The sequence below is a fragment of the Tetranychus urticae genome, chromosome 2 (assembly GCF_039701765.1).
Source record: "Tetranychus urticae isolate SD_2017Ah chromosome 2, NJAU_TeUrti_SD_1.0, whole genome shotgun sequence".
Classification (NCBI taxonomy): Eukaryota; Metazoa; Arthropoda; class Arachnida; order Trombidiformes; family Tetranychidae; genus Tetranychus; species Tetranychus urticae.
Genome location: NC_142959.1, coordinates 15,277,791 through 15,300,349, shown reverse-complemented (window position 1 = coordinate 15,300,349; position 22,559 = coordinate 15,277,791). Strand labels below are relative to the sequence as shown.

General features: G+C 32.1%; 5 protein-coding genes and 2 long non-coding RNA genes across 8 annotated transcripts; 4 read left to right on the top strand and 3 right to left on the bottom strand.

Annotated features, from left to right (window-relative positions):
- The first annotated feature begins 416 nt into the window (after positions 1 to 416).
- Positions 417 to 6,516, top strand: LOC107369012 (F-box/WD repeat-containing protein 4). Its single transcript, XM_015936939.3, has 3 exons — positions 417 to 1,004; positions 1,118 to 1,334; positions 5,282 to 6,516. Exons 1-3 carry the CDS (start codon positions 749 to 751, stop codon positions 6,237 to 6,239), a joined length of 1,431 nt encoding a protein of 476 aa, XP_015792425.1. The 5' UTR covers positions 417 to 748; the 3' UTR covers positions 6,240 to 6,516.
- On the top strand, positions 1,610 to 1,981 carry LOC149093974 (uncharacterized). The gene is made up of 2 exons (XR_016198470.1): positions 1,610 to 1,718; positions 1,835 to 1,981. It is a non-coding gene; the product is annotated as an uncharacterized LOC149093974 (long non-coding RNA).
- Positions 1,954 to 4,619, bottom strand: LOC149093973 (defense protein l(2)34Fc-like). Its single transcript, XM_089267136.1, has 4 exons — positions 4,102 to 4,619; positions 3,808 to 3,900; positions 2,593 to 2,707; positions 1,954 to 2,164 (listed from the first exon to the last, which is right to left on the bottom strand). The coding sequence occupies exons 1-4, from the start codon at positions 4,340 to 4,342 to the stop codon at positions 2,098 to 2,100; spliced, it is 516 nt and encodes a 171-aa protein (XP_089123262.1). The 5' UTR covers positions 4,343 to 4,619; the 3' UTR covers positions 1,954 to 2,097.
- A 985-nt stretch (positions 6,517 to 7,501) lies between the features above and the next one.
- LOC107369881 (aquaporin-9) lies at positions 7,502 to 12,035 on the top strand. The gene is made up of 5 exons (XM_015937854.3): positions 7,502 to 7,726; positions 9,265 to 9,391; positions 9,763 to 10,019; positions 10,174 to 10,394; positions 11,628 to 12,035. Exons 1-5 carry the CDS (start codon positions 7,652 to 7,654, stop codon positions 11,782 to 11,784), a joined length of 837 nt encoding a protein of 278 aa, XP_015793340.1. The 5' UTR covers positions 7,502 to 7,651; the 3' UTR covers positions 11,785 to 12,035.
- LOC149093972 (uncharacterized) lies at positions 8,716 to 9,832 on the bottom strand. The gene is made up of 2 exons (XR_016198468.1): positions 9,518 to 9,832; positions 8,716 to 9,416 (listed from the first exon to the last, which is right to left on the bottom strand). It is a non-coding gene; the product is annotated as an uncharacterized LOC149093972 (long non-coding RNA).
- Positions 12,036 to 12,745: 710 nt separating the features above from the next.
- On the top strand, positions 12,746 to 18,554 carry Vps8 (vacuolar protein sorting 8). Its single transcript, XM_015930869.3, has 12 exons — positions 12,746 to 13,062; positions 13,138 to 13,209; positions 13,303 to 13,579; positions 13,655 to 13,857; positions 13,917 to 14,029; positions 14,098 to 14,263; positions 14,336 to 14,458; positions 14,570 to 15,876; positions 15,945 to 16,101; positions 16,177 to 16,316; positions 16,396 to 16,480; positions 16,544 to 18,554. Exons 1-12 carry the CDS (start codon positions 13,009 to 13,011, stop codon positions 17,999 to 18,001), a joined length of 4,155 nt encoding a protein of 1,384 aa, XP_015786355.1. The 5' UTR covers positions 12,746 to 13,008; the 3' UTR covers positions 18,002 to 18,554.
- Mccc1 (Methylcrotonoyl-CoA carboxylase 1) lies at positions 18,481 to 22,534 on the bottom strand. 2 transcript variants are annotated; one of them, XM_089267132.1, is made up of 4 exons: positions 22,300 to 22,534; positions 21,511 to 21,571; positions 20,814 to 21,048; positions 18,481 to 20,696 (listed from the first exon to the last, which is right to left on the bottom strand). In XM_089267132.1, the coding sequence occupies exons 2-4, from the start codon at positions 21,558 to 21,560 to the stop codon at positions 18,867 to 18,869; spliced, it is 2,115 nt and encodes a 704-aa protein (XP_089123258.1). In that variant the 5' UTR covers positions 21,561 to 21,571; positions 22,300 to 22,534; the 3' UTR covers positions 18,481 to 18,866. The 2 variants fall into 2 exon arrangements, with proteins under 2 accessions (XP_089123258.1, XP_025016075.1); XM_025160307.2 differs by lacking the exon at positions 22,300 to 22,534 and having other exon boundaries at positions 21,511 to 21,735.
- Between the last annotated feature and the right edge of the window lie 25 nt (positions 22,535 to 22,559).

The window sequence follows — 22,559 nt, the reverse complement described above, 5'->3', positions numbered from 1 at the left end:
TTGAAAAAATTGTTTTTTACATTTCAAGAGTTTTTAATAAAATTTTAATGGTAATGTTCCATAGAAAATTGTCGACTGATTACATTTCCAAAAACTATAACCCTTAACAATTAAATAGCGGCATGATTATAAACATGAAATTTTATTAATAAATTATGCAGATTCTACGTTTATATTAATTTCAGTTTTTTTGTATCATTGTAATCTTGATTTATATATAATCTTCCAAAATATGATATCAAATTATGATAGATGGGAATGAAAAGTTCAAAGCAATTTTTCTGGATCATTTACAATCGTTAAGCTTTTATTATTTTTTGATATTGGCGGGTTACTGAAGCCCATAGCGATAGGCATGTCTATTAGCATATCTCTGTAACCATGATGAATACAGTTGAAATTTAATGTTTACACTTTTATTGAGGCATATTGAATTGTTTTTACAAAATGTTTCCAACGATGGCTTTCAATTTCTAATTTCTTTCTTTTAAAGTGTAATTTTTTAACTAACTATGAGATTAACCAGTATTCAACAGAACAACAAATCATCATTATTTGATATCTCTTGTATTCCAGGGTTGATTCACAAGCATAGTGAATCTCATCAGTCAACCTTGGTTAATAATTCTCTACTCTTGTTTTCCTTGCCGAAATTTTTATCATCCTCATCGTCATCTTTATTATTATCTCGATTTTTGTACTCAACATTGAATAGGACATTCACTGATTACCATCTAAGGTGGCTCCAATGGATTTATTCAATAATCATGGAAGTAGCATTGAACCTGTTAGATATCATTCAACTTCAACTATGTACAATGACTGGTTTAACTTAGAATGCGAGGAAAAAGATAAACCTGATGATTCACAGGCAACAAAAACGGACTCTTTTGATCATGAAAGCTCATCATCATCAGCACCACCACCATCAATATCTCTTGAATGGCTACCAACTGAAATAATTTATCGGATTCTCTCATACTGTAACATCCAAACTCTTTCGGGTAAATCCATCTGCTTGAAAATAATGCATAATTTTGCCTGTAATTTTTGGAAATATTTCATCATCAAATTAATCCATAACATCTTTCTATTGTATCTCACCTCATCTTTGCAGCTTTATCTGGAACATGCAGTAGACTTTACATGATTATAGTCAACGATGACTACGTTTGGCGTTCAAAGGCTACCAATGCATTGACAACTAATTGTATTTCTGACGTATTTTCATCCAAATCCATTGTTGATTTAACAAATCGGGATAAATGTGTTATTGAATCTCGATGGAAACGCGGTATCTTCCAAGAAACAGCTCTTATTCAGAATAAGAAACCGTAAGTCATATTTAATCGTCTAAAATTCTCCCCTTTTATTGAATTGGTTGATCAAAATTTCAACTGATATTCTGCGAATCTTTTTCACAAGGAAATGGCCTTATTTTTGAAAAAGAAATTTCTTCATCTTTTATTTACCTTTAAACTTGCCCAAAACTCTCATTATCATCAAGTCGACAGATTCAGATAGACACTTAATGTTTGGTAACAAGTTGAAATTGTTTGCACAACCTTTCATTTCGGACTTTTCCTAATCAATTGAGTTGACTATCAATTATCATTAAAGGTTAATTGTTGGTTATCGATGGTTAAACAAATGCTGACCTTATAGTTGAGCTAAATTTTACTGATTATCAGGCGCAAATTATCTCACCATTAAAACTGGTTAGCATACATTTTTATTGACTGATCAATTTGTTGTAATAACGACATATTGTCACTCATAAGGTTAATATGAAAGCAAAAAAATTCTTGATTATTGATAATTTGTCTTTTGTCAGATCTGCAAAATAGCGACAATTACCTTTCACACTGTACTCATCAAATCTAATCACTCATGTTTACAATTGCCAAACAACCTGCAATTAATGACGACTCCTGGATTCGGCCATACATTAAATTAAATCTAATCAAATTTTTTTATTTAATTGTGTGCATTATGATACAAAATTACAATGATTGGATGAGCGATTTAGGTTTACTGGAAACAGGGAAGAAAGGAGTAAAAATATTAATTGTGATGAATATTTGATTTTATCAAATTTCATTTTTCATCAGCTTCGGACGTTATTGGTGTATAATATTCAGAAAATGATTTAACAACAGTCGCTCTGAATGGGAAAAGAAAGAGACAAAAATAAACAAATGATTAAATTGTCCATTCCAATTAAGATTAACAATATGTCTTGGTGGTAACTTTACAAAGCATCGTTAATCAGCCAATTTTCAAGGTTTCAAATTGATTCATTTCTTTTCTCACTCAACAGATATTATCATGTTAATGTTTACGGATCAAAAATTAGGGACAATCTTGATCTTGGCTAAAAATTGATGAACCACCAAAACACCTTTACCTTTAATCATTGTTGAAACAAATGTTTCCCAAAATTTCAATTTGAGACATTTGTTTTGCCAACAAAAATTTGCTCTTGAAATGTTTCAAGTTGAAAACATTGAATCAATTCATGATTAAACAAATTGACCCAATTCACTTGATATTTACAAACTATCAAAGTATTAAATCAATGAGTAAACTTACATGAAACTGATTCCACCAGAGCCACTTTCAGGGGGAATCCATAAGAGTGTGGCTGACTTTTTACGCTTATTATCAGTATGAGTTATCCCAGAGCAAGCATCAATAGTATTGGTTCCTAAATATTTAGAGACAGTCAAATATAGATATCAATTAGAATCAATATTCTTTCACTTTAATTTCAATCAATTGTCTTTTTGAGTGACACTTTTCATTCCTAATGATTCCTTTTCATACAAATGAACACTAAATTCAACATTTTTATTACTTTCTCTCTATTAAATGATATCAAATCATCTAAATTGTGTCTTTAAGCATTTGCCAGCTGACAAATTAATTGATTTTTATAATGTTTATTGTTTTACACTAAAAATTGGCCAATTTTTGCATTCTAAATTTGAATTTTGTTGATTCAAATTAGGCTTCTTTCAACCAATTGTTAATCATTGTCTATCTTAAATGGTTATTCATTATATTTCACCACTAAATTGATAATGATTATTGCTAAATTGACGGTGATAATCAATTGCTTAAAGGTGGCTTCTGTATATTTGAAACAAAAGTTGAACAAAATGGGAAATATCGATTCTCATTTTCATGTATCAATGAATTAAAACTGTTAATTATGATCATCACTAATGATTAGTTTTGCCTTTAGGTTTGCTTTATTCAGCAATCGGTAAATGGTTCCTTTTGTGGTGGTACAAAAAGTTCAACTTGAGTCTTTAATTTTTCTTAATTAACTTTACCATTTGATTTTTCAATGGATAACCATCCGATAACCATTTTTTATATTCCAATTCACTTTAGTCAATCTTTCTTTGCAAATTGACATGAATTAGTTAACTTTTATTGTTAAACAGATTTGCATTTAACTTGAAGTAACAGTAAAGGAAAGTGACAACAATTCAGAAGATTCAAGGAAAATGACCGGAAGATGCTGACCTCAGATTTTAATGAGAACACATTTTAGAACAATTAAAGCGGAAAAGCAAATTATTGTTGTTGAGTAAATTTTTCCTTTTTGTACACATTTAATTTAATTACTAATAAACAAAGGATGACAGCAACTACCACAACAATTTGTTAGACTTATTGTTAGGTCACCTTGTTAGAGTTGCTTTCAGACCCAACTAAATGTTACCTTCAACTTTGGCGCAACTTCTCAATTGATCAATTCAACCATTTTAGTTTACATCAAAAATTACGATCACTTACCTTTCAATTTAGCCCATTTACCAACTCGCTCTCCTGTTTTAGCATCAACGGCAACCACGAAAAATCCTTTGAAAGGCGGACCATCAATTCGAACTGTTGGTGAAACAATTTTTAAAATTTACATTAGAATACAATTCCTGGTCAAGTTGACTAATCACTAATTTTTGCTTATCAAAAATGCTTGCGATTTTCATCAGAAATTATTCCAGTCTCATTTTCATAAATATCTTGCCTTCATTTTTTTATTTTACTTTAAAATTGAAAATTGAAACAGGATAAGTTTATTGTTCTCACCTTTGATTCCTTGATCAGTTGATGATGGATAACCATAATTTCCCGAAATTGCTTTCAAAGTGTATGGAGAATGGTCAGTTATTGCTTTTGCTCCTGTATGTCGAGGGGTCAAATTTTCACAGGCATCGGCTGGAGCACCGCTTGGAAAGGCTGAAGATAATTTAACACTGAGGATGACAATCAGGCAACAAGTAGTTAAATAAATGAAAGATAAATTAGAGATGACACTTTTCCTTGGCATCTTTGAATGTCGATTCACAATTGCTTATTTTACTAAAAGATTTCTGATTCAATGCTAAAATACAAAAGAACTGCAGCTCGAAATAATTGATGTCTTCAGATCAATATATCAGATGATTTTGTTGAAACATGAAGGAAAAAAATATTGTTACAAATTGAATCAATGAAAACAGGAAAAGATGAAATTTTCAACTGATGGTGATGCTATTCAATGAAGATGATGTTCACTTGTTGTTTTGTTTTTCAAAATGACTTTTGTTGCTCTTAAAAACTGGCCTCGCTTGGTTAATCAGCGAACTCACTCAATTCAATTGCCTTACCTTGCCTCTCACTTACATCTCACCTTTACAGCCTTTCGTGAGTCACATTTTAGGACCTAATGTCAGCACGATTTTTTTGAGCATGACAGTTGAAATGTTCAGTATTGTGAAGGCAAACGCGCGCGAGAGTCCATCATGAGAATATTAAGATTATTGTTACCACATTATGTTAAATATGATTAACAATGTGTTCTTTAATTTTAATTAATTTATCATATTTCATTAAATTACTCATATATTAATCATTTTTGTTGGACCTGAATTACTCATAGTCACAAACACATGTAACATTCAAAAAAGAAGACACTAAACTCATTGTGACTTCCGTCATTTTAAACAATGAAGATGCAAATGTTTGCGCTTTTGTGCTTGTAATTGTAATTGTGATTATTATCATTTTGATAATTATCAATTTTCATGTTTCTCTATCCTGTACAAAGGGCTCAAGATCGGCAATGATTTGGCCATTTCCTTTTCATTGTATCAACTTTATGTGAATCTTGATCATCTAGCAACATTAGCCAATTTAATCATATTTTTCATTTTTTGTTTCTTCATTTGATCTTTAAAATTTTGGTAAACCTTTCTTTTAATGACCTTTTTTGTTCTTACTTTTTCAGATTAATTCCATGGTTGTCCATTGACTCGAAAAATCTTTGGGTTACTCGAGGAAACACTCTTTGTAAATTTCAACGGTTAAAAGATGGACGGATCAAGTCGTGTCCATCAATGAAATTTTCATATCACCAAGAAGATATTTTGAAATTTAAAGTCACCAATAATTTCATTGCCACGGGAAGCTTGGATGGTACTTTAACTGTTTGTAATAAACATTCTGGAAAGCTTTTATCAATCAAATACAAAGCACATTCATCTGTTATCAACTCCATTGACTGTCTTCATCAAAGATTTATGGTAACTGGTTCAAAGGATAGGAATGCTAAAATTTGGAAATTAGATTTCGAAGGAGGACATTTCAATAGCGATTCCGATGTTAAAAATGAATCACCCTACAATTGCTCATTAACATGTTCACAGTCCATTGGAATTGGTGACCGAGTTCTCTCTGTTTCTTGCAGCCAAGAACGAGATTGGGTAGCAATTGGTTCAGCTGGATGTGCCATTGATAAAACAATTTTCATTTTTGATGTTCTTGGTAACCGTATGATTGGTACTCTTAACGATGAACATCGTCATGGAGCCGGAGTCCTCGGAATCCAATGGGAAGACTCCAATACGCTTCTCTCTTGTGGCTATGATACTCTTATCCGTCTCTGGGATCTTCGCAGTCCCGGTGGAAAATGTGTCCTTAAATGGGAAGATCCTCACGACTCGGCAATCTATTGTCTAGCAACCGATCATTGGGTTACCATTTTGTCGGGCACTTGTCGTCACGGAGTTGTTCGCCTTTGGGACAAAAGAAGGGCCAAACATTGTGTCCAAATGTATTACGGAGGCCGTGAAAATAGTCCAGTTTACTCGCTTGACTTTGATCCGTGTTATCTTTACATTGCCTTGGATAAGTCAATTAACTTGATGAACTTTCGGATGGGATCTCATGCTAAAAATCATTGTTGATTGGTTGAAAAATTTTAACAATTCAAGTTGATGTTTATTGTAATTTATCCGCTTCCAGTTAAACAAATTATTGCTAGAAATGAATCTAAAACACGTTATTCAACCTCTTCTCTTTCCCCTGTTATCTAATAAATTACTGTTGTTCAAAATTGTTTCTCCGTTTAACTCAGAACTTTGTATTTTCAAATTCTTGAATTAGTTTTAACCCAATCTCTTCCTCTATTTGTTGATTTGCTGAAATAAATTCATATAATAATAAAATGTCCTCTTAAAACAACTCTTGAAACAAAGATCGTGCACAAATATTGTGAATCCACTTCAATTAAGAAAAATCAAAATCTTTAATGAGTTGAGCTTAAAATTATCCAAATTCATTGTTTGCTCATGATGAATTAACTCTAAAAACATTGAAAAATAAGACAAATATCAAGCATTTCCCATCCACAGTAAACACAAGTGGAAGCAATAATATTGTGAACACCTTTACCTTCTGGTTTGATAAAAAACATCCACTGCAATATGTGCTTTTTATTAAAATGTAAAATACATCCAAACCCTCAATAGTCGGAGTAACGGACCATTTGCCAAAGAGTGCCACAAAAATGCCTTAAAGAAACAGTTGCCTCGTCTCTATCCATGCAACTTTTGAGGGGTTAATGTGTATCAAAATTACCAAGAAAAAACCTTGTTGTACTTATTGTTGATCAACAATGTTGATAACTGTAGATTCTGATGAAAGCTCAAGTTACGGTTAGTCCCAAATAGGGTTACCCAGAATAAATAAGATAATGAAAACAAAAAGCAAATTAAAAATACCGTTAAGGTTGGAAGGAAAAACAGTAAATTTACAGAAATACAGTAAAAAGGAGGAAAGTGAAAGTGAAGCCAAGTAACAAATTATTAGCATCAGTGGAACGCGCTTTTTTCTTGCTAATTTTTACTCATCATCTTGCATCTACATCTCCACTCTACATCATCCTCACCATCTTCAGAAACAATTAACTCATCTTTATTCACTGGAAAAACTCAACTCATCCAAAGGTTTACATCACCTTAAAGTAAATACATCGAAAGAGCTCAACTGTAATTGTGATCTTCATCAGTAAAATGGAGTGAAAAAAGACAGAGAAAAGGAAAGAATAAAGCTGAAAGATGATGATGATGATGATGATGATGTGAGTTAAATGGTGTCTCCCTCTCATCCATAAGTTACAATGGAGTTTGTTATTTCATTTTATCCGATCATCATTTTTTCATCTCATTTTCATTGCAAACCTTTCAAGCTTTTCAACATTTGCTTATTTTGATTTTTTTCTGTACATTATTCAGTCAATTATTCCTTTTTTGTATTCCCTGGTTATTGATTATTCATTCACGTTAGTTTGTTCATCTTTAAAAATTAAATCTCAAACATGGTCAACTTGAAAATTACGAGCCCAGTTCTGAGGGAATTTCTGGCCGAACTTCTAGGAACTTTTGTCCTAACAGTGAGTTTACCTTTTATTGTTTAAACATTGATATTGCCATAACTAATGTACTAAATCTATCTGTATTAAGATTAATCCATCTAAATAATAGTAAAATGATTGAGAAATGTTGAGTCGATTTTACAATTACAATTTGATCAGATTAATGGGTCAACTTGTTGCTTCCAACTGTCATTTATTTTCAAATAAACTCTTTTAAAATCAACTTCTCGTGATTAGATATTAATTACCAGTAATACCATTGAAATCTCAAAAATCAATCTAATTCAGTCAATCAACAATTGTAATTGCAAGCTTAGTTATAATGGTAAACCGATTGAACATTTAATCCATCAAATTGTAACCAATTAGTTAATAATGCGTGAAAATAACTGTAATTTAATACAATTTAATCTCAAGTAGCTTATGAATAGAGAAGTGTCTCATTTTTATATTGTCTTAATGCATTATATTTAAGCTGTTGCTGTTATAACTTATGACTTTTACTTCGAACCAAATTTAGATTACAATTTAGGTTTACATTGAAAGCTTATTTAAAGTCTCAATCCATTTACCGACGAGTGATCACTTGTCTGAATGAAACTGTTTTTATTTACAATTTAACGAGTCCAAGGTAAATTTTGTATCGATATTGTTTGTTTGTTAGTTGATTATCTCTCTGGGTTGTGTAAATATTAATATAATGTGATGGTTAACCATTTTGTATTATATTTTGGGTTTAGGAAAAATTGCAATGGATTTCCGATTCAATTAGGACAAGTATTAGAAATTCTGTAACTGTATTCTCGGTGGTTTAACAGGTTAACAGGATAAACTAGGAAACACGAAATTTTGATTAATTAACTTAGCTCCAATAGCTGTGGCAATTTAATCATCGTGATTAATCATGAAATGCCAAACTGCTCTTTTTTCGCTTCTTTTTCTCCAATAGTTCTATTATTTATTACTTGTCTGTCAATTCATGTTATAATATTAAAAATAAAATAATATCATTGGCAATGATTTTTATTTAAAATAAGATATAAGCGTTAATCTGAATTGTTCAGTTTAATTATTAACTGATCTGTTGAGGAATTGATGATTGACTTGGAACATGTATTCAAAAGCAACTTTGATCATCAAAATTGTTTGATTGATGCATAATGTCTATCACTGTAAGTCTGATGAGGTTTAGTCCGTTGACTTGAATAATCAATTGGATCCTTTGAAGAATTGATTCGATTCACACTTGATGATGCCTAAAATGGCAAACCATCATTAATCATTAATCAATTCAGCTCAATAATCTTAAATTGGTATCTGAATAGAATCTTTCTTGTTTTAGCATTTTTGTGCAATGGTAAGATGTGTGAGTTTTTACAACAGCAAGTCTATGATTCACATTTCAATTTTGGCAAAGTGTCATAATTAGCGGGTTAGCTTTGGGATAAGAGACTTCAACTCAACTCGACTCACTCCATCAGTCAGTCATCAAGTGATATGAGTGATTATATTAAATTGATTAAACTGTTATTCTTTGCTGTTTTCTTCCTTCACAGACAATTGGATGTTCCGTCAATGCAGCAACAACCGTTTCCAAAAGCGGAGCTGTTGCTGGAGCAATAGGTCCATGGGGCTGGGGCCTAGCTTTAACAGCCGCAATTTACGTATGTGGTGGTGTCTCAGGTAATTAATTATTGAACCAAATTTGCTGAAACGTCAATCCAAAAAAAAGATATGAGTTGATGTGAGAAACATTTCTTGGCAAAAATAACAAGAATTTTCTTTAAACAAAAACAAAAACTAACTTACATAAGAATCGATTCCATTTATTTAACGATTAGCGCCTGATGTCATAATAAACTTTTCACATAATTTATAAGAATCAATTCAAAACTGGTTAAATTAAAAATAAACAATAGACACTCAATCAATAGAATAAGAAAAACACTCAAAATTATAAACCAAGGCAAAATAAGATTTTGCCAAACGTGTATCGGTTATTGATTAATTTATTGAATCTGATATCGATCTGATACAAATTGATACTTTTGCAGGTGGACATGTTAACCCAGCAGTTACTTTAGGAATGGCGACAATTGGAAAATTGTCATGGATTAAAGTTCCTTATTATTTTGCTGCACAATACATTGGCGCTTTTTTTGGTGCTTTAGTTACTTACCTTGTTTACCATGAATCCATCAAAGCTCATTTCGGTGATCAGCTGCAAACTCTTGGAGTCAATGGTACAGCAGCAATTTTCGGTACTCTTCCTAATCCAAATGTTTCCATTGGAACTTGTTTCCTTGATCAGGTTAATATAATTTATTTTTTTAATGTTACTCGAGTTGAAGATGATTAGAAAGAAAGGTAAAAATGATGATTAGTTGATTGTTATTGTTTTACTTTCTCTTCTGTTGCTGTCAATCATTTCATTTTCTTTTTCATTTTCATTTTCGTTTTTTTAGGTTGTTTGTGTTGGATTTTTCCTTCTATTAATTCAAGCTATTACGGATGATCGAAATATGGATTGTCCAAAAGGATTAATTCCTATTGCTATCGGGGTTGCTGACTTGACATTAATGGCTTTCGCTTTTGGCTACAATTGTGGGGCTCCAGTCAATCCTGCTCGTGATCTGGGTCCAAGACTATTATCATCTATTGTTGGCTATGGTGGTGAAGTTTTCTCGTAAGTTTTGAGCCTTTTTACCATCTTCTTTAGCAAATCATTGTTTCAAATGATGATTATTAAAAATGAAATGGTGTTAGATTGTGATTGTTTACTGATGTGCATTTAATCCAGAATATACAACTTCTCATGCTCTAATTTCTGCTAATTACTTGAATAACTACTAGATGCAGTGATGTAATGCACTTCCAGCTCTTAAGATGTTAGCTTTACCATTAATTGATTGTCGGCTAATCATCTAACCATTGTGATACCAATCTTGTGTCAAATCTCTAGTCGATTACATCTTCTCATTTCTTTTTGCATTTTCTTATGGTGAAAACCTGGTCCAATATTCTTGATTTGTTTCATATCTTTTGTTTCAGATGATGAACGTTGATCAGATTTTATCCAACACTTTAATAATTACAACATTCTCGTATCTTTTGTTTGCTCTCCAACCTCAAGATAATTTCGAGTTTAACCGTTTCAAATTCTTGCAAATTGTATGAATTAATAGCAAACTGCATGGCTGTAATAGCGACTGTAATTGTGATAGGCTTCCATTCAAATATGAACTGGTCTTTGGACTATTGTTACAGATAATTAGCAAAGCAAGTTACTTCCTAAGCAATCTAATAATTTTGCACCGTTTTCCTTTCATTGACAGTATTTAATCAACCCATTATCAACTGTTTCACTGATGTGTCAATTATTGATCTTTCGGATACAGTTTCTCTCATCTTCACTTAATTCTAATTAACATCATTAATTGTTGTTTATCTACTGCTGATTAGTAAATTACAAACAAATACTGTTAACCCTAATAAATTAATACTGATAATAGTATAATTGAAATTGAAGGTTAATACAGTAAATTCACACTTATTTTGACCAAAAAATCAGAGCCATCTATTGGTATCAGAGCTTTAGCCCTAGCATAAACAGTGCTAGGATAACTTAAATAGTACTCTCGTCTTACTATTGGCAGTATAATAGACGGCGCTGTTTTTTTGGTCAAAATAAGTGTGAATTTACTGTAGTTGAGGTTAAGGAAACTTCAAGTCAAAACATTCTGAAGAAACAAAGATTTCAGTAAAATAAACAGCAATGTTATTGTCAATACAATGGGAAATTTTGTCAATCCATGAAAATCAGTGGACAATATGAATAGTTTTTCATTCCATCTTCTAATTGAATCCTTTTTTTGCAACCAAAAATTAATTGATAAAACAATTTTCTCCTTCTATACAGAGTCCGAAATTACAATTACTTTTGGGTTCCAATCGTAGCAACTCACATAGGAGGAATCATCGGCTCATGGATCTATGTACTTTTCATCAGCCTTCATTGGCCAGTTCAATCTTATGACATTGAAAATGAACTGCAAACAAATCCAAGTCGAAAATGATTTAGTTTTGATTAAATTACTGCCCATTCTCCTGGGTTTTACCTCTTCCTCATTTCTCTTCCTTCAATATCTACATTCAATATTTCTAATGTTTTCTCCTGCAATTTGTTCAATATAATTCATTTTCGCTCTTTTATTTTGATTTGCTCATTTCAACTGTTATTGATCAGTTAATCATGATTAATACACATTCATATAATGTAATCAAAATATGTTATAAAAAGTAAATTAAATCGAAATTTAGGTAAAAACTTTGTTCCTATCGATTTATGTTTGTTTTGTTTGAAATCAAGTTGATCAAATTTGATCAAATCAAATTGATAGATGAAATGTTACATTCATCAAGTGACTAACATCTGAGTTTACACGAATTTTGTATTTTTTTCAACTATTTCTCATTTATTGAATATTCAATAGAAATTTTAAATTGAAAATAGCATGCGAAGCCTATGGATGTCAAACATTGAATGCCGGCTTTCGAATAGCGAATCTGAGGATCTCTGGGCTGAAACTCTCTGGTCACTCACAATGTCACGGAATGATTGTCAGTCATCTTGCGTGAAAGAAGCTTTTTATTGAGTTCCACCCAGCTGCTGTCAAGAATTGGTTTTCGGCATAGTTTTAACAATCTTATGTTTTTTGATTAAACAATTTTTATGTTTAAATTTCTGCTATTAACTTCAAAATTATTCATTATTAATCTATTTCTGAAATTTCTTAAATTGAGGCTCTACAATCACGCAAAAATTATCGATAACCTGCTACAGATAAATTTTCAATACCAAGCAACTCTACTGCCTAGAGAAAATTGTTCACTTAAGTCAAAGTGTATGATCGACTTAAAATAAAGCAATCTATGCTTTTTGAATGGTTTCATTGACTTGATTAATAATTAATTTTAGTCTGAAAATTATTATCAAATTAAAATAGGAATATCGAAGTTTTCATCTTATTCAAAATGGGAAATTGAAAATTTGGCAAATCTTTTTGAGTTTAAGATTGGCGCTTCAGCAGCTGATATTTTGTTACTCATAAAATCAAAACAAACGAACATATGATACCAGCAATCATTTTTCAATTATAATTTATTTGTAATTTATTTTACTAATTAATTATTCCCTAGTCAATTATTTCCTGTGACATTTCTATTCCTTTAATTGGTGGCTCACGTTTATAATTCACCTTGGTGTATTATCTCTACCATTTGTTAAAAAGCATTGACTGATGACTGATCCTTCGTATTCTTCATCATCTGTTGACGTTTCTCTTGATAATGATGTGAGTCTATCTTTTTGTGTTGTTTTTTAAAGTCTGGCTTGATTTCAAATGTACTCTTACTCTTAAATTTAACAGCTCCTCGATAATCTTGATCACTATTCATCCTCCTTGGCAGCTCAATCACCGAGTCGCAGTATAATAAGTCAGGTAAGCTGTCAAAATAATCTTGTTGAAAGCAACTTCTTCAAAATAGGAACATTTTCAATTAATTTCGTTTCATATTTTTCTTTTGACTCATAGGAAAGTAACGCAATTCCCGATGATTCAGATTTTAAAAATGAAAACTCAGAAAATGGAGATACTGATTGTGACACCATCAAAGATCTTGATGATGACAAAACCAAAGGAGAACCTCTTGATCAAGATGACACTGTTAAAGTGATTGTCTTGAAAAGTATATCATCTCAGTTACGAGCTGCATATGTCCAAAAGACGGATGCAGGAGTGGCAACTTGCTTAACAGTTAGTCAAATTTATATTGCTGTAGGAACAGCTCATGGAATTATTTTCTGTTTTGGTAATTACGACTCAGCATTTACTTTTCAAATTTATTTCTCAAATCTTTAATATTTGTTCAATTTATCAAATTCAGATAAACAGCAAGTAATGAGATGGTGTTTAAGAAAAGAAGATTTGACTGACGCTGTTACTAGTATTGCCATTCGATCCGATTCAACGCGCTTAGTTGCCGGTTATGCAAAAGGATCTCTTGGATTATGGAGTCTCGAAAATGGTCAACTTATAACATCACTGTCAGATGAAGATTGTCATCATGCTACTCCTTTGCTTCTCAAGGTTTGTTTTTGGTTGTGCATTTTAACTACTCGGACATTCATCTAATATAACGTTCTTAGTTTACTTCTGAACCTGATTTAATGGTCTTCAGTAATACTGGAGGATCAGTTTTTCAATTATGGGTAAGAAAACGATCCAAATCACTTGAACCTATTTGCATTTTTTCTGGAAGGTGAGTTTTTATACAGTTGTAAAAAAACTATTGAACGAAACTTACCTGTTTTTATTTTTATTTTCTAGTCGAGGAGAAGTTCTACACCTTGAAACTTTAATTATTCCACTAAATCTCCAGCATCGATTCGCATCTCTTAACAACCTCTGCCTTATCACTTTAGCTACAGTAACCAAAGTCATTGTCATTTCACTTTTGCCATCACCAACTGTGCATTTTTATCATTCACTAGAGGTTAGCAATCTGTTTAAACTATTAATATTTATTTGCGAAAACTTCTGAAAATAACTCTATTATTTCTGCCAGGCTGATCCTAAAGCACCTCCTGTAATTAACTGGAAATTTGTCTCAATCCAAACAACATCAAATGATAAAGTTCTTGATCCTGTTCTTACATTCGGTCGTGGAAAAGTGTTCAGTATTTATCAGGTAAATATAAAACAAGCAGCTGTATATGTTTATGTATAAAATATTAATAGTTTAAGAAATGTTAAAAATTGAAAGGATTACTCAATTTTCGTTATTTTTCAATCATTTTAGATTTTAGTTAAAAACGGCCGAGAATTGACTTTTGTTTTTCTGAAACGGTTCAACTTGGACTACACTTTGACAAATATGTTTTGGTTGACCTCAAAGATTATTGCCACTGTCGATAAACATTTGAATATTCATGTTATTGACGTAAAATCAGGAAATGAAATCAGTATAATTGATATTAATCCTGTTCAGTTAACATTTTCAACTGAATTTTTCGAAGGAACTCACATAGATGGTAAAGTTAGCGGTGCAATGGCAGCTGTTGGTCACAGAGCGTGTTATAATTCAATAGTAACTACAAGTTCGACGTCATCGCATTTTTCACCTAGTCAACTACTACTATTAGGCCGAGAATTAATGGTGCTATATTCATTACGTTCTTGGGAAGGACGAATTGATTGGTTAGTTTCACTGGAAAAATATGCAGAAGCATTAAAGCTTGCTTTATCCATTTACAAAGGAGACTCTAAATCTATTATTGGTTTATTTGGAAATCGAGATCAACGCAAATTGATTGTTGCAGAAAAAATTGTCTTACTCATTGACGAGTATTTAGATTATCTTATTAGTCCTTTGTCTTTAAGCTATACCATTCCAATAAGATATAAGGAGCTATCTTCAGCCATTGCTTCGACTATTCAAGCTTCTCTGACAATCAATGATCTAAAAGTTCTTTGGGGAACAATTTATGAGAGATGTAAATCAAATACAATTGCTAGTCAAATTTACCTTGATTCCTTGAAAAGTCATATAATCAAAGGATCACTTCCCTCAATACCTCCAGCAATTGCCAAAGATTTGGTCGATTTATATGATAAAAGGCGTAATTACAGCTCACTCGAATCCATCATTATTTGTTTGTCAATTGGTTGTCTGGATATTCATCAAGTCACAACTATTTGTCGATCACATCAGTTACATCGGGGATTAATATACATTTACAATGAAGCTTTCAAAGACTATACGACTCCATTGGAAACTTTGCTGAAAATAATATCGCCTAAGCTGTTAAATAATGAAGATCTAACTAAACAAGACATCGATTTGGGCAACAGTATTTTACTTTACATTAGCTGTTGTCTCACAGGGCGTAAATTTCACGGAGGAGATATTCCCGAATCAATGCGTGCTCAAGTGAGACAGGAAACCATTAAGCTTCTCATTAGATTTAAAAATCCATCGACCTCTGAAAAATCTGATGAAGTATTGGATTGTATTTTTTATCCAAATTTAAAAGCATTGCTTTTATTTGATGGCAAGGATTTCCTTAATGTTCTAGCTTTAGCGATGGATAAGGATGAATTCGATGGGTAAATATGTTATTGTTCAAACTTTTGGTGCAAAAGTCGACTTACATTGGTCTCAATTAAATTTACAGCGTCGATGGACTTAGTTTAACTGAAGTTTTGATTCATGTGATGACTGAAAGCTGTGGTTTCACGCCGACCCAAATCAGCTCTTTGTTTATATTCTTAGCAAGAATGGTTGCTAAACCAAGAAGTTACATCAAAATGAGCGATGAATTAGTCAATCAGGTCAGTAATCAAAATTATATCGACATTTGTATACAGATTGTTGAGCCTTCACTAATAATTTCTTTTATTTTACAGATTGTTGAATCTTTGACAGAAACTGCAGACCAAGGAAGCTTGGAAGAGCGTCAACAAGCACTAATGCAACTAGTCACTTCTGATAAAGTGAACGCGATCATGATTGACAGAATATTGGCATCTGCTGAGAAAGCTAAATTGTAAGGCTCTGACCATCAAACATTCATGTTTATTCAATCATATTTTAAACGACTAACTCTTTTTTTATTTAATGATTAGCTTTCAAGTCTGTGAACATATTTATTGGCATCGTAAACAATTTCCTGAAATACTCCTCTGTTATCTATCTGATGATTATTTACAAGTATGTCGTCAAATCACCACTTTTTACAAGCGATTACTCAATACTTTTTCTTTTATTTGACAGAAGGAGGTGTTCAAATTGATTGCCCGCGTAATGTCTTTAAACGAAGAGAAGGTTCCATTTCTAAAATGTATCTGGGAAAATATTGGACATTTGATTGAGATTGATGAAAAGCAAGCAACAACATTACTTTTAGAGTATTTTGTTCGAACCAGTGACTTAGAGAATCTCCTCAATTCTCTTGAATCTAAACCAATCTATTTGATGCGAGTTTTAAAATGTTTATTGACTTGTGATCAATTGAATAATGTAGATAATAAGGGTCTACCTTTAATTGACAAATGTTCAATTCTATTTGAACCTTGGATCCATGAAAGATACATTGAATTGTTGTGTAAATACGAACCAGATGAAGCTGCCCGTTTCCTACAAACAACTTCAACTTATCGACCCAAAGTGGCTCTTCAAATTTGCACTAAAGCGGATAATAATTCAGCTAAAGCTATCCTCTACGAAAAAGAGGGTAAATATGCTGAAGCATTAGAACTACTGTTAAACAGATTGGACAACAATTTAGCTTCCATTTCTGATCTAAAAAATGATAGTGATGGAAATGAAAATACACAAACTATCATTGAATCAATACTTGAGCAATTTGATCATCTCATTCAATTTTCTAAAAGATGCTCAGAAAAATTATTAACTTCGGAAGATCGAGAATTTTTGTGGTCCCCAGTTCTCGAAAGGGTTACACGTTTTCACGAAATGACTGAAAAGACTTTTAAAAATTATCGATCATCTTCAATCGATTTGTGCAACAATCTATTCAATGTCATGATGGCATACATTTCTATGTTAACTTTGTTGACTTGGATTTTACAATCATCGATTACTGACAGCGGTTCGATCGGTCAATTTTCCAAAATTCGTTACTTGTTGACTTCAATGTTGGATGCCTACAATTATGAAGCGACTTTGCTATCAAATTATAATGATTTGATTAAAAGTCAACTATATAAAGCATTATCGACTTATGTTGCTCTTTCAAAACAAGCTTTTACTATAACAATCACTTGTGGACTTTGTAATAGAAGATTTGATTCTATGAATGATGATTTAATTGTCTTTCACTGTCATTCTTTTCATATTAATTGTTTACCAGATGAAGTTCGCTCCCTTGGTTGTCCCAAATGCAATCAAACGTTAAGTTCATCTATAATTGAGATAAAATCTGAGGATGGTGAAGATGAATCGGAAATGCAATCAAACAACAACCAGCAATCATCTACTGAACCAATTAAAACAATTTACGATGAGTTTGTTATTGACGATGTGCAAGATGACATTGATCTACTTACTGATTGGCCAGTTAGACTCAAAGAATGGGAAAAGTTCTCTAATTTTATCAAAAATGATCTTATTCCTAAACCACAGATCAAACCGAATAAGATTAATGCAGCTGCAACAAAGCTAAAACGACCAGATCTGATGTTGATTCCACATGGATATCACGACTCGTGATAATTGAAACATGAATAATAACTACGATTATTTGATTTAAAGCATAAACAGTATTATTGAATGATATCGGGATACAAAGATTATCATGGATTATAAGCTAAGCAAACTAAGTGCGGACAAGGTTTTATATTTTACACGCATCTTCAATAGTTCGACTCATCAAATCTCTAGTCAAAACTAGATTAATTAAATGATTTTTTGGAGCTAATCAAAACTGTGCCCATTGTTGGTGAAAAAATTAATGCGTGATTGAACTTTCTCTGCGTAAAAATATTACGATTTTTGTGCAAACTTAGTTTTCTTAGCCCATTATATCAATGTTAAATGTGTTATATTTTATTGTGATTTACAAAGGAAATCAAACTTAACCAAGAAAAATTTGATTCTAACAGATAATATTGTGATTGATTATCGAAACTATTTTTCATTTTTACTTTGCAAAATATTTAAATTCCGTTTTACTGACTTAGACTTAATCATTACTATAAAAACTCATTTTAATGCTTACAGAATAATGATTTCAAATTGTTTATAAAAGATTTTACAAAACAAAGATTTGTATTTTATTTTTCTAAATATTCCACATGGCTTCTCAAAATTTGAAATTTTTATAATTATCCGGTCCAAACAGATTTACTTAATTTCAATGAGAATGAGAAATGAATTTGTCGAGTCATTTTAAACTTGATCATTATTGCTGCAAATGCCAATCCAATTCAAAACTCTGATGAAACGATTATCAGATTTCCAAGAATCATGTGAAGATGAAAGGCAAAAAACTAATACTCCTTAGTTTCTTGCTTTTTATTAGATATAAAAAATTCTAGCCACCAAGTTGCAAAATAATTTTGTCTTGGAATGTTCATTAATTTTCTTGTTGATCTAAGCTCTTTAATTGAACCAGTCGAGCACCTTTTTGAACATTATCACCAGGTTTGAATAAAATCTTTTCGATTTTAGACTTTACACTCGCTTTGATAACGTGTTCCATTTTCATAGCCATCATTACAACCAAAGGTGTTCCTGGTTCAACTGTATCACCTTCTGAAACCAGTATTTTTTCAATTACTCCAGGCATAGGAGCAGTTAAACCCGAAGCCCCATCAGCAGCATCTGCTGATCCAATTGATCGATAATGAGCTTTTGTTTCGATTTCAAAATTATATCCTCCTTGATCTGAAGTGAAGAGAGCAATTTGACTATCATTTGATTGTAAAAATTGATATTTTTTGCTCAGGCCGTCATCTTCAACTATTAATTGATGAGTATTTGGATCAAATTTTGCTTTGACTGGCCAGAATGATGATCCATTTATGGAAACTGAGTATTCTTCGGGTCCAAGTTTCTTGATTATGGAATTATATTTTTTGTCGTTGTAAAGAAGAGTGAAAGACTTTTGTGAAGGCATTGTTTTATGCAATCTGAAAGCATCAGCAGCAATTGGGCTTGCCTTTAATTCATCTTGAGATTTTGACGCAAATAAAGCAACAGCAGTTATCCCAACTATATCAGCAGGTATTTCAGTTTTGGTAAATAGCGTATTTTCGAAATCTTTAATGAAGTCAGTATGAACATTACCTTTGGCAAACTCAGGATGAGAGGCCAAACGATGGAGAAAGTTTATATTGGTTTTCAAACCAGATAAGTTAAATTTACTTAATGATGAACGGAGTTTAGTTAATGCTGAACTACGATCAGGAGCCCAAACTACTAGTTTGGCAATCATGGGATCATAATGAACTGAAACTTCATCACCACTTCGAACACCCATTTCAATTCGTACATTTTCTTCGTCTTCAGGAAGCAATATTTTACCTAATTTACCTGCACCAGGCATGAAATTATTATCTGGATCCTCTGCGTAAATTCTTGCCTCCAATGAATGACCATAAAGTTTAATCTCATCTTGAGTTTTAGGCAAAACCTCTCCACGAGCAACTCTGATTTGCCATTCAACCAAATCAACACGAGTAATCATTTCAGTTACCGGATGTTCCACTTGAATTCGTGTATTCATTTCCATGAAATAAAACTTTCCATCCTTAGGATCATAAATGAATTCAACAGTTCCCGCTCCAACATAATTAACTGCTTGGGCTGCAAGAACAGCAGCTTTACCTAATTCCATTCGTGTTTCATTACTAATTCCTGGTCCTGGAGCTTCTTCGATGATTTTTTGATGTCTTCGCTGAACAGAACAATCTCGTTCAAATAAATATACACAGTTTCCATATTGATCAGCAAAAACTTGAACCTCAACGTGTCTTGGATTAGCGACATACTTTTCAATCAAAACAGATTGATCACCAAATGATTTCAGCGATTCTCGTCGAGCAGATTCAAGCTGAGTCAAGAAATCTTCTTTACTGAGACATATTCTCATTCCTTTTCCACCGCCTCCTTTAATTGCTTTAATCATAATAGGGAAACCAATTTTCTCAGCCTCTGCCATTAAAAGTTCATCACTTTGATCCTCTCCATGATAACCTGGTACTACTGGTACTCCTGCATGAGACATGATGTGTTTAGCGATGGACTTTATTCCCATATCTCGAATTGCAGATGCAGGAGGTCCAATGAATATAAGTCCTGATGAATTAACCATATCAGCAAATTCATGATTCTCAGAAAGAAATCCATAACCAGGATGTATTGCTTGGGCTCCACAACGCTTGGCAGCTTCAATTAGCTTAGTCTGAAAGTAATATGAAACAGTTCGGAGTCAGAGTGAATTATTTATTATTGTTTGGATAAATAATAGATATTTGAGATTAACTTTTATTAATTTGTTGTTATTAGAAATTAATCGTACCTTGTTTAAATAGCTATCAGCCGAGGGTGAGTTGCCAAGATTAATTGCTTCATCAGCGAGATAAACGTGCATTGAATCCCTATCCATATTTGAGTAGACGGCAGTGGTTAACAACCCCATTCTTTTAGCAGTTCGGGCTATTCTACAGCTGATTTCTCCTCGGTTGGCAATCAAGATCTTTGATAATTCCGGATGATGAGTAGATCGATTTACACTCGTTGGATAATTTCTAACTCTGATGGCAGAAAAAAATAAAGAGAAATGTTACTTGAGGCACTAAGGATGAAATCATGGCTTGTTGAACAATAATTCAAATGACTTTATGAAAATTAACAGCTGTTAAGCTTTATTTTTGATGCTCGAAATGTCTTTTTACTTTGATCTTTTAATCCTTGATTTTTTCACAAAAAAGTCACAAGTGTTTCAACTTTAAATGAATAGATAAAAAACTCAAAAGAAAGTTGATTAGATTACAATCACATTTTCTAACGTCTTTACGTTTGTCTATCATAACAGTCTCAACAACAACATAACAAAATAACAAAAACAACATGAATTTGATATCAAAATTAAAAGATCGTAGACTGTATAAACATAAAATCATAGCTGGTGTACAGTTCAGACAAACAAGCAATCAAAATAGATTGAATTTGGCAGCCAATAGAGTAAAATGAAAAAATAGAAAACAAAAACAAACCTGTTCAGTCTATTCAGACATGTTGGTCGGAGGAAAAGAGAGGAGTTCATGTTGATTCAAGCTGGAAAGATTTTGGAATAATGTTGAACCACAAAAAATATAATTAGATCAAGTTGGGAAATTTATGAACAAAGTGGAATTAAAATGTAGCGAGTTAACTGATTGCAGCAATTAGGATAAGTTGATGACTAGAAATCAAAGTCGTCTTCATGATTACCTAGGAGACAAAGTTACTATTCCTTTCTTCATTTTGAGTTTTACTCTTACTCTTGTTTCTCTTTCTTTTTTTTCTAGGAGGCACTCATTGTAATTGAATGAGAATGATAATGAACACGATCATCACAGCAAACCATAATTAAACTCTGATAATTCACATGATTAGATGAGGAAGAGAAGTGAAACCGTGTGATTGATCAATGGACAACTTCATCTCTTTTGTTATCTAGCATCAAATCCAAGCTTTCAGAGGCTGACAATGTTTATTCGTAGTTTAAGTTAAATTATCGGTAAATTGTTACACTCAGGGGTAATTGAGTGTGTTAAATTGTAACAAACTTAATCGTATCCATTATCAACAATGGATACATTGAATCTTTGATCACAGGTTTAGAGTTAGATGAACATTAAACCTAAAAGCAAAACCAGCAATGAACACACTATAAAAAGATGGTTGCAAATAAAGACTATTTACATTTCGGTGTTTAGTAAACTAACTGATATTTCTAGAGTTTAGATTTGAAATTTAAATTTTTTCGGTTAGCCTTTCATGTAAATCAGCTTTAAACCCACCTATCAACTATTATCTAAGTTCAGTCAGTAGATGGGGTTAGTACGGAACTGTAGTTTCTTTACGAATTGCAACTTTTCAAGTTTGTTATCAAGATTTGTTGAACTGAAGATTTGATTGATTTGATCATTGTTCATTTGATCGACTAACAGAGTAACCCATTATTAGATAAAATAAAATAAATAAACTTAATTAGGAGATAGTTTAATAGACCTTATCGTTCACTGGTCGGAATGAAAAGACTACTAACTATATTTTGTGC

Excerpts from the sequence above, each read along its gene's own strand:
- LOC149093973 (XM_089267136.1), bottom strand. The coding sequence starts at position 4,342 with ATGCCAAGGAAAAGTGTCATCTCTAATTTATCTTTCATTTATTTAACT. Across the intron at positions 2,708-3,807 it reads TAAATGGGCTAAATTGAAAG|GAACCAATACTATTGATGCT; the intron begins GTAAGTGATCGT and ends CTAAATATTTAG. Across the intron at positions 2,165-2,592 it reads TCTGGTGGAATCAGTTTCAT|AGCGACTGTTGTTAAATCAT; the intron begins GTAAGTTTACTC and ends TTTCCCATTCAG.
- LOC107369012 (XM_015936939.3), top strand. The coding sequence starts at position 749 with ATGGATTTATTCAATAATCATGGAAGTAGCATTGAACCTGTTAGATAT. Across the intron at positions 1,005-1,117 it reads TAACATCCAAACTCTTTCGG|CTTTATCTGGAACATGCAGT; the intron begins GTAAATCCATCT and ends TCATCTTTGCAG. Across the intron at positions 1,335-5,281 it reads CTTATTCAGAATAAGAAACC|ATTAATTCCATGGTTGTCCA; the intron begins GTAAGTCATATT and ends TTACTTTTTCAG.
- Mccc1 (XM_089267132.1), bottom strand. The coding sequence starts at position 21,560 with ATGAACTCCTCTCTTTTCCTCCGACCAACATGTCTGAATAGACTGAAC. Across the intron at positions 21,049-21,510 it reads TGTCTGAATAGACTGAACAG|AGTTAGAAATTATCCAACGA; the intron begins GTTTGTTTTTGT and ends TTCTGCCATCAG. Across the intron at positions 20,697-20,813 it reads CTGATAGCTATTTAAACAAG|ACTAAGCTAATTGAAGCTGC; the intron begins GTACGATTAATT and ends TATTACTTTCAG.
- LOC107369881 (XM_015937854.3), top strand. The coding sequence starts at position 7,652 with ATGGTCAACTTGAAAATTACGAGCCCAGTTCTGAGGGAATTTCTGGCC. Across the intron at positions 7,727-9,264 it reads TAGGAACTTTTGTCCTAACA|ACAATTGGATGTTCCGTCAA; the intron begins GTGAGTTTACCT and ends CTTCCTTCACAG. Across the intron at positions 10,395-11,627 it reads TATGGTGGTGAAGTTTTCTC|AGTCCGAAATTACAATTACT; the intron begins GTAAGTTTTGAG and ends CCTTCTATACAG.
- Vps8 (XM_015930869.3), top strand. The coding sequence starts at position 13,009 with ATGACTGATCCTTCGTATTCTTCATCATCTGTTGACGTTTCTCTTGAT. Across the intron at positions 14,459-14,569 it reads AAGTGTTCAGTATTTATCAG|ATTTTAGTTAAAAACGGCCG; the intron begins GTAAATATAAAA and ends CAATCATTTTAG. Across the intron at positions 16,102-16,176 it reads GCGATGAATTAGTCAATCAG|ATTGTTGAATCTTTGACAGA; the intron begins GTCAGTAATCAA and ends TTTATTTTACAG.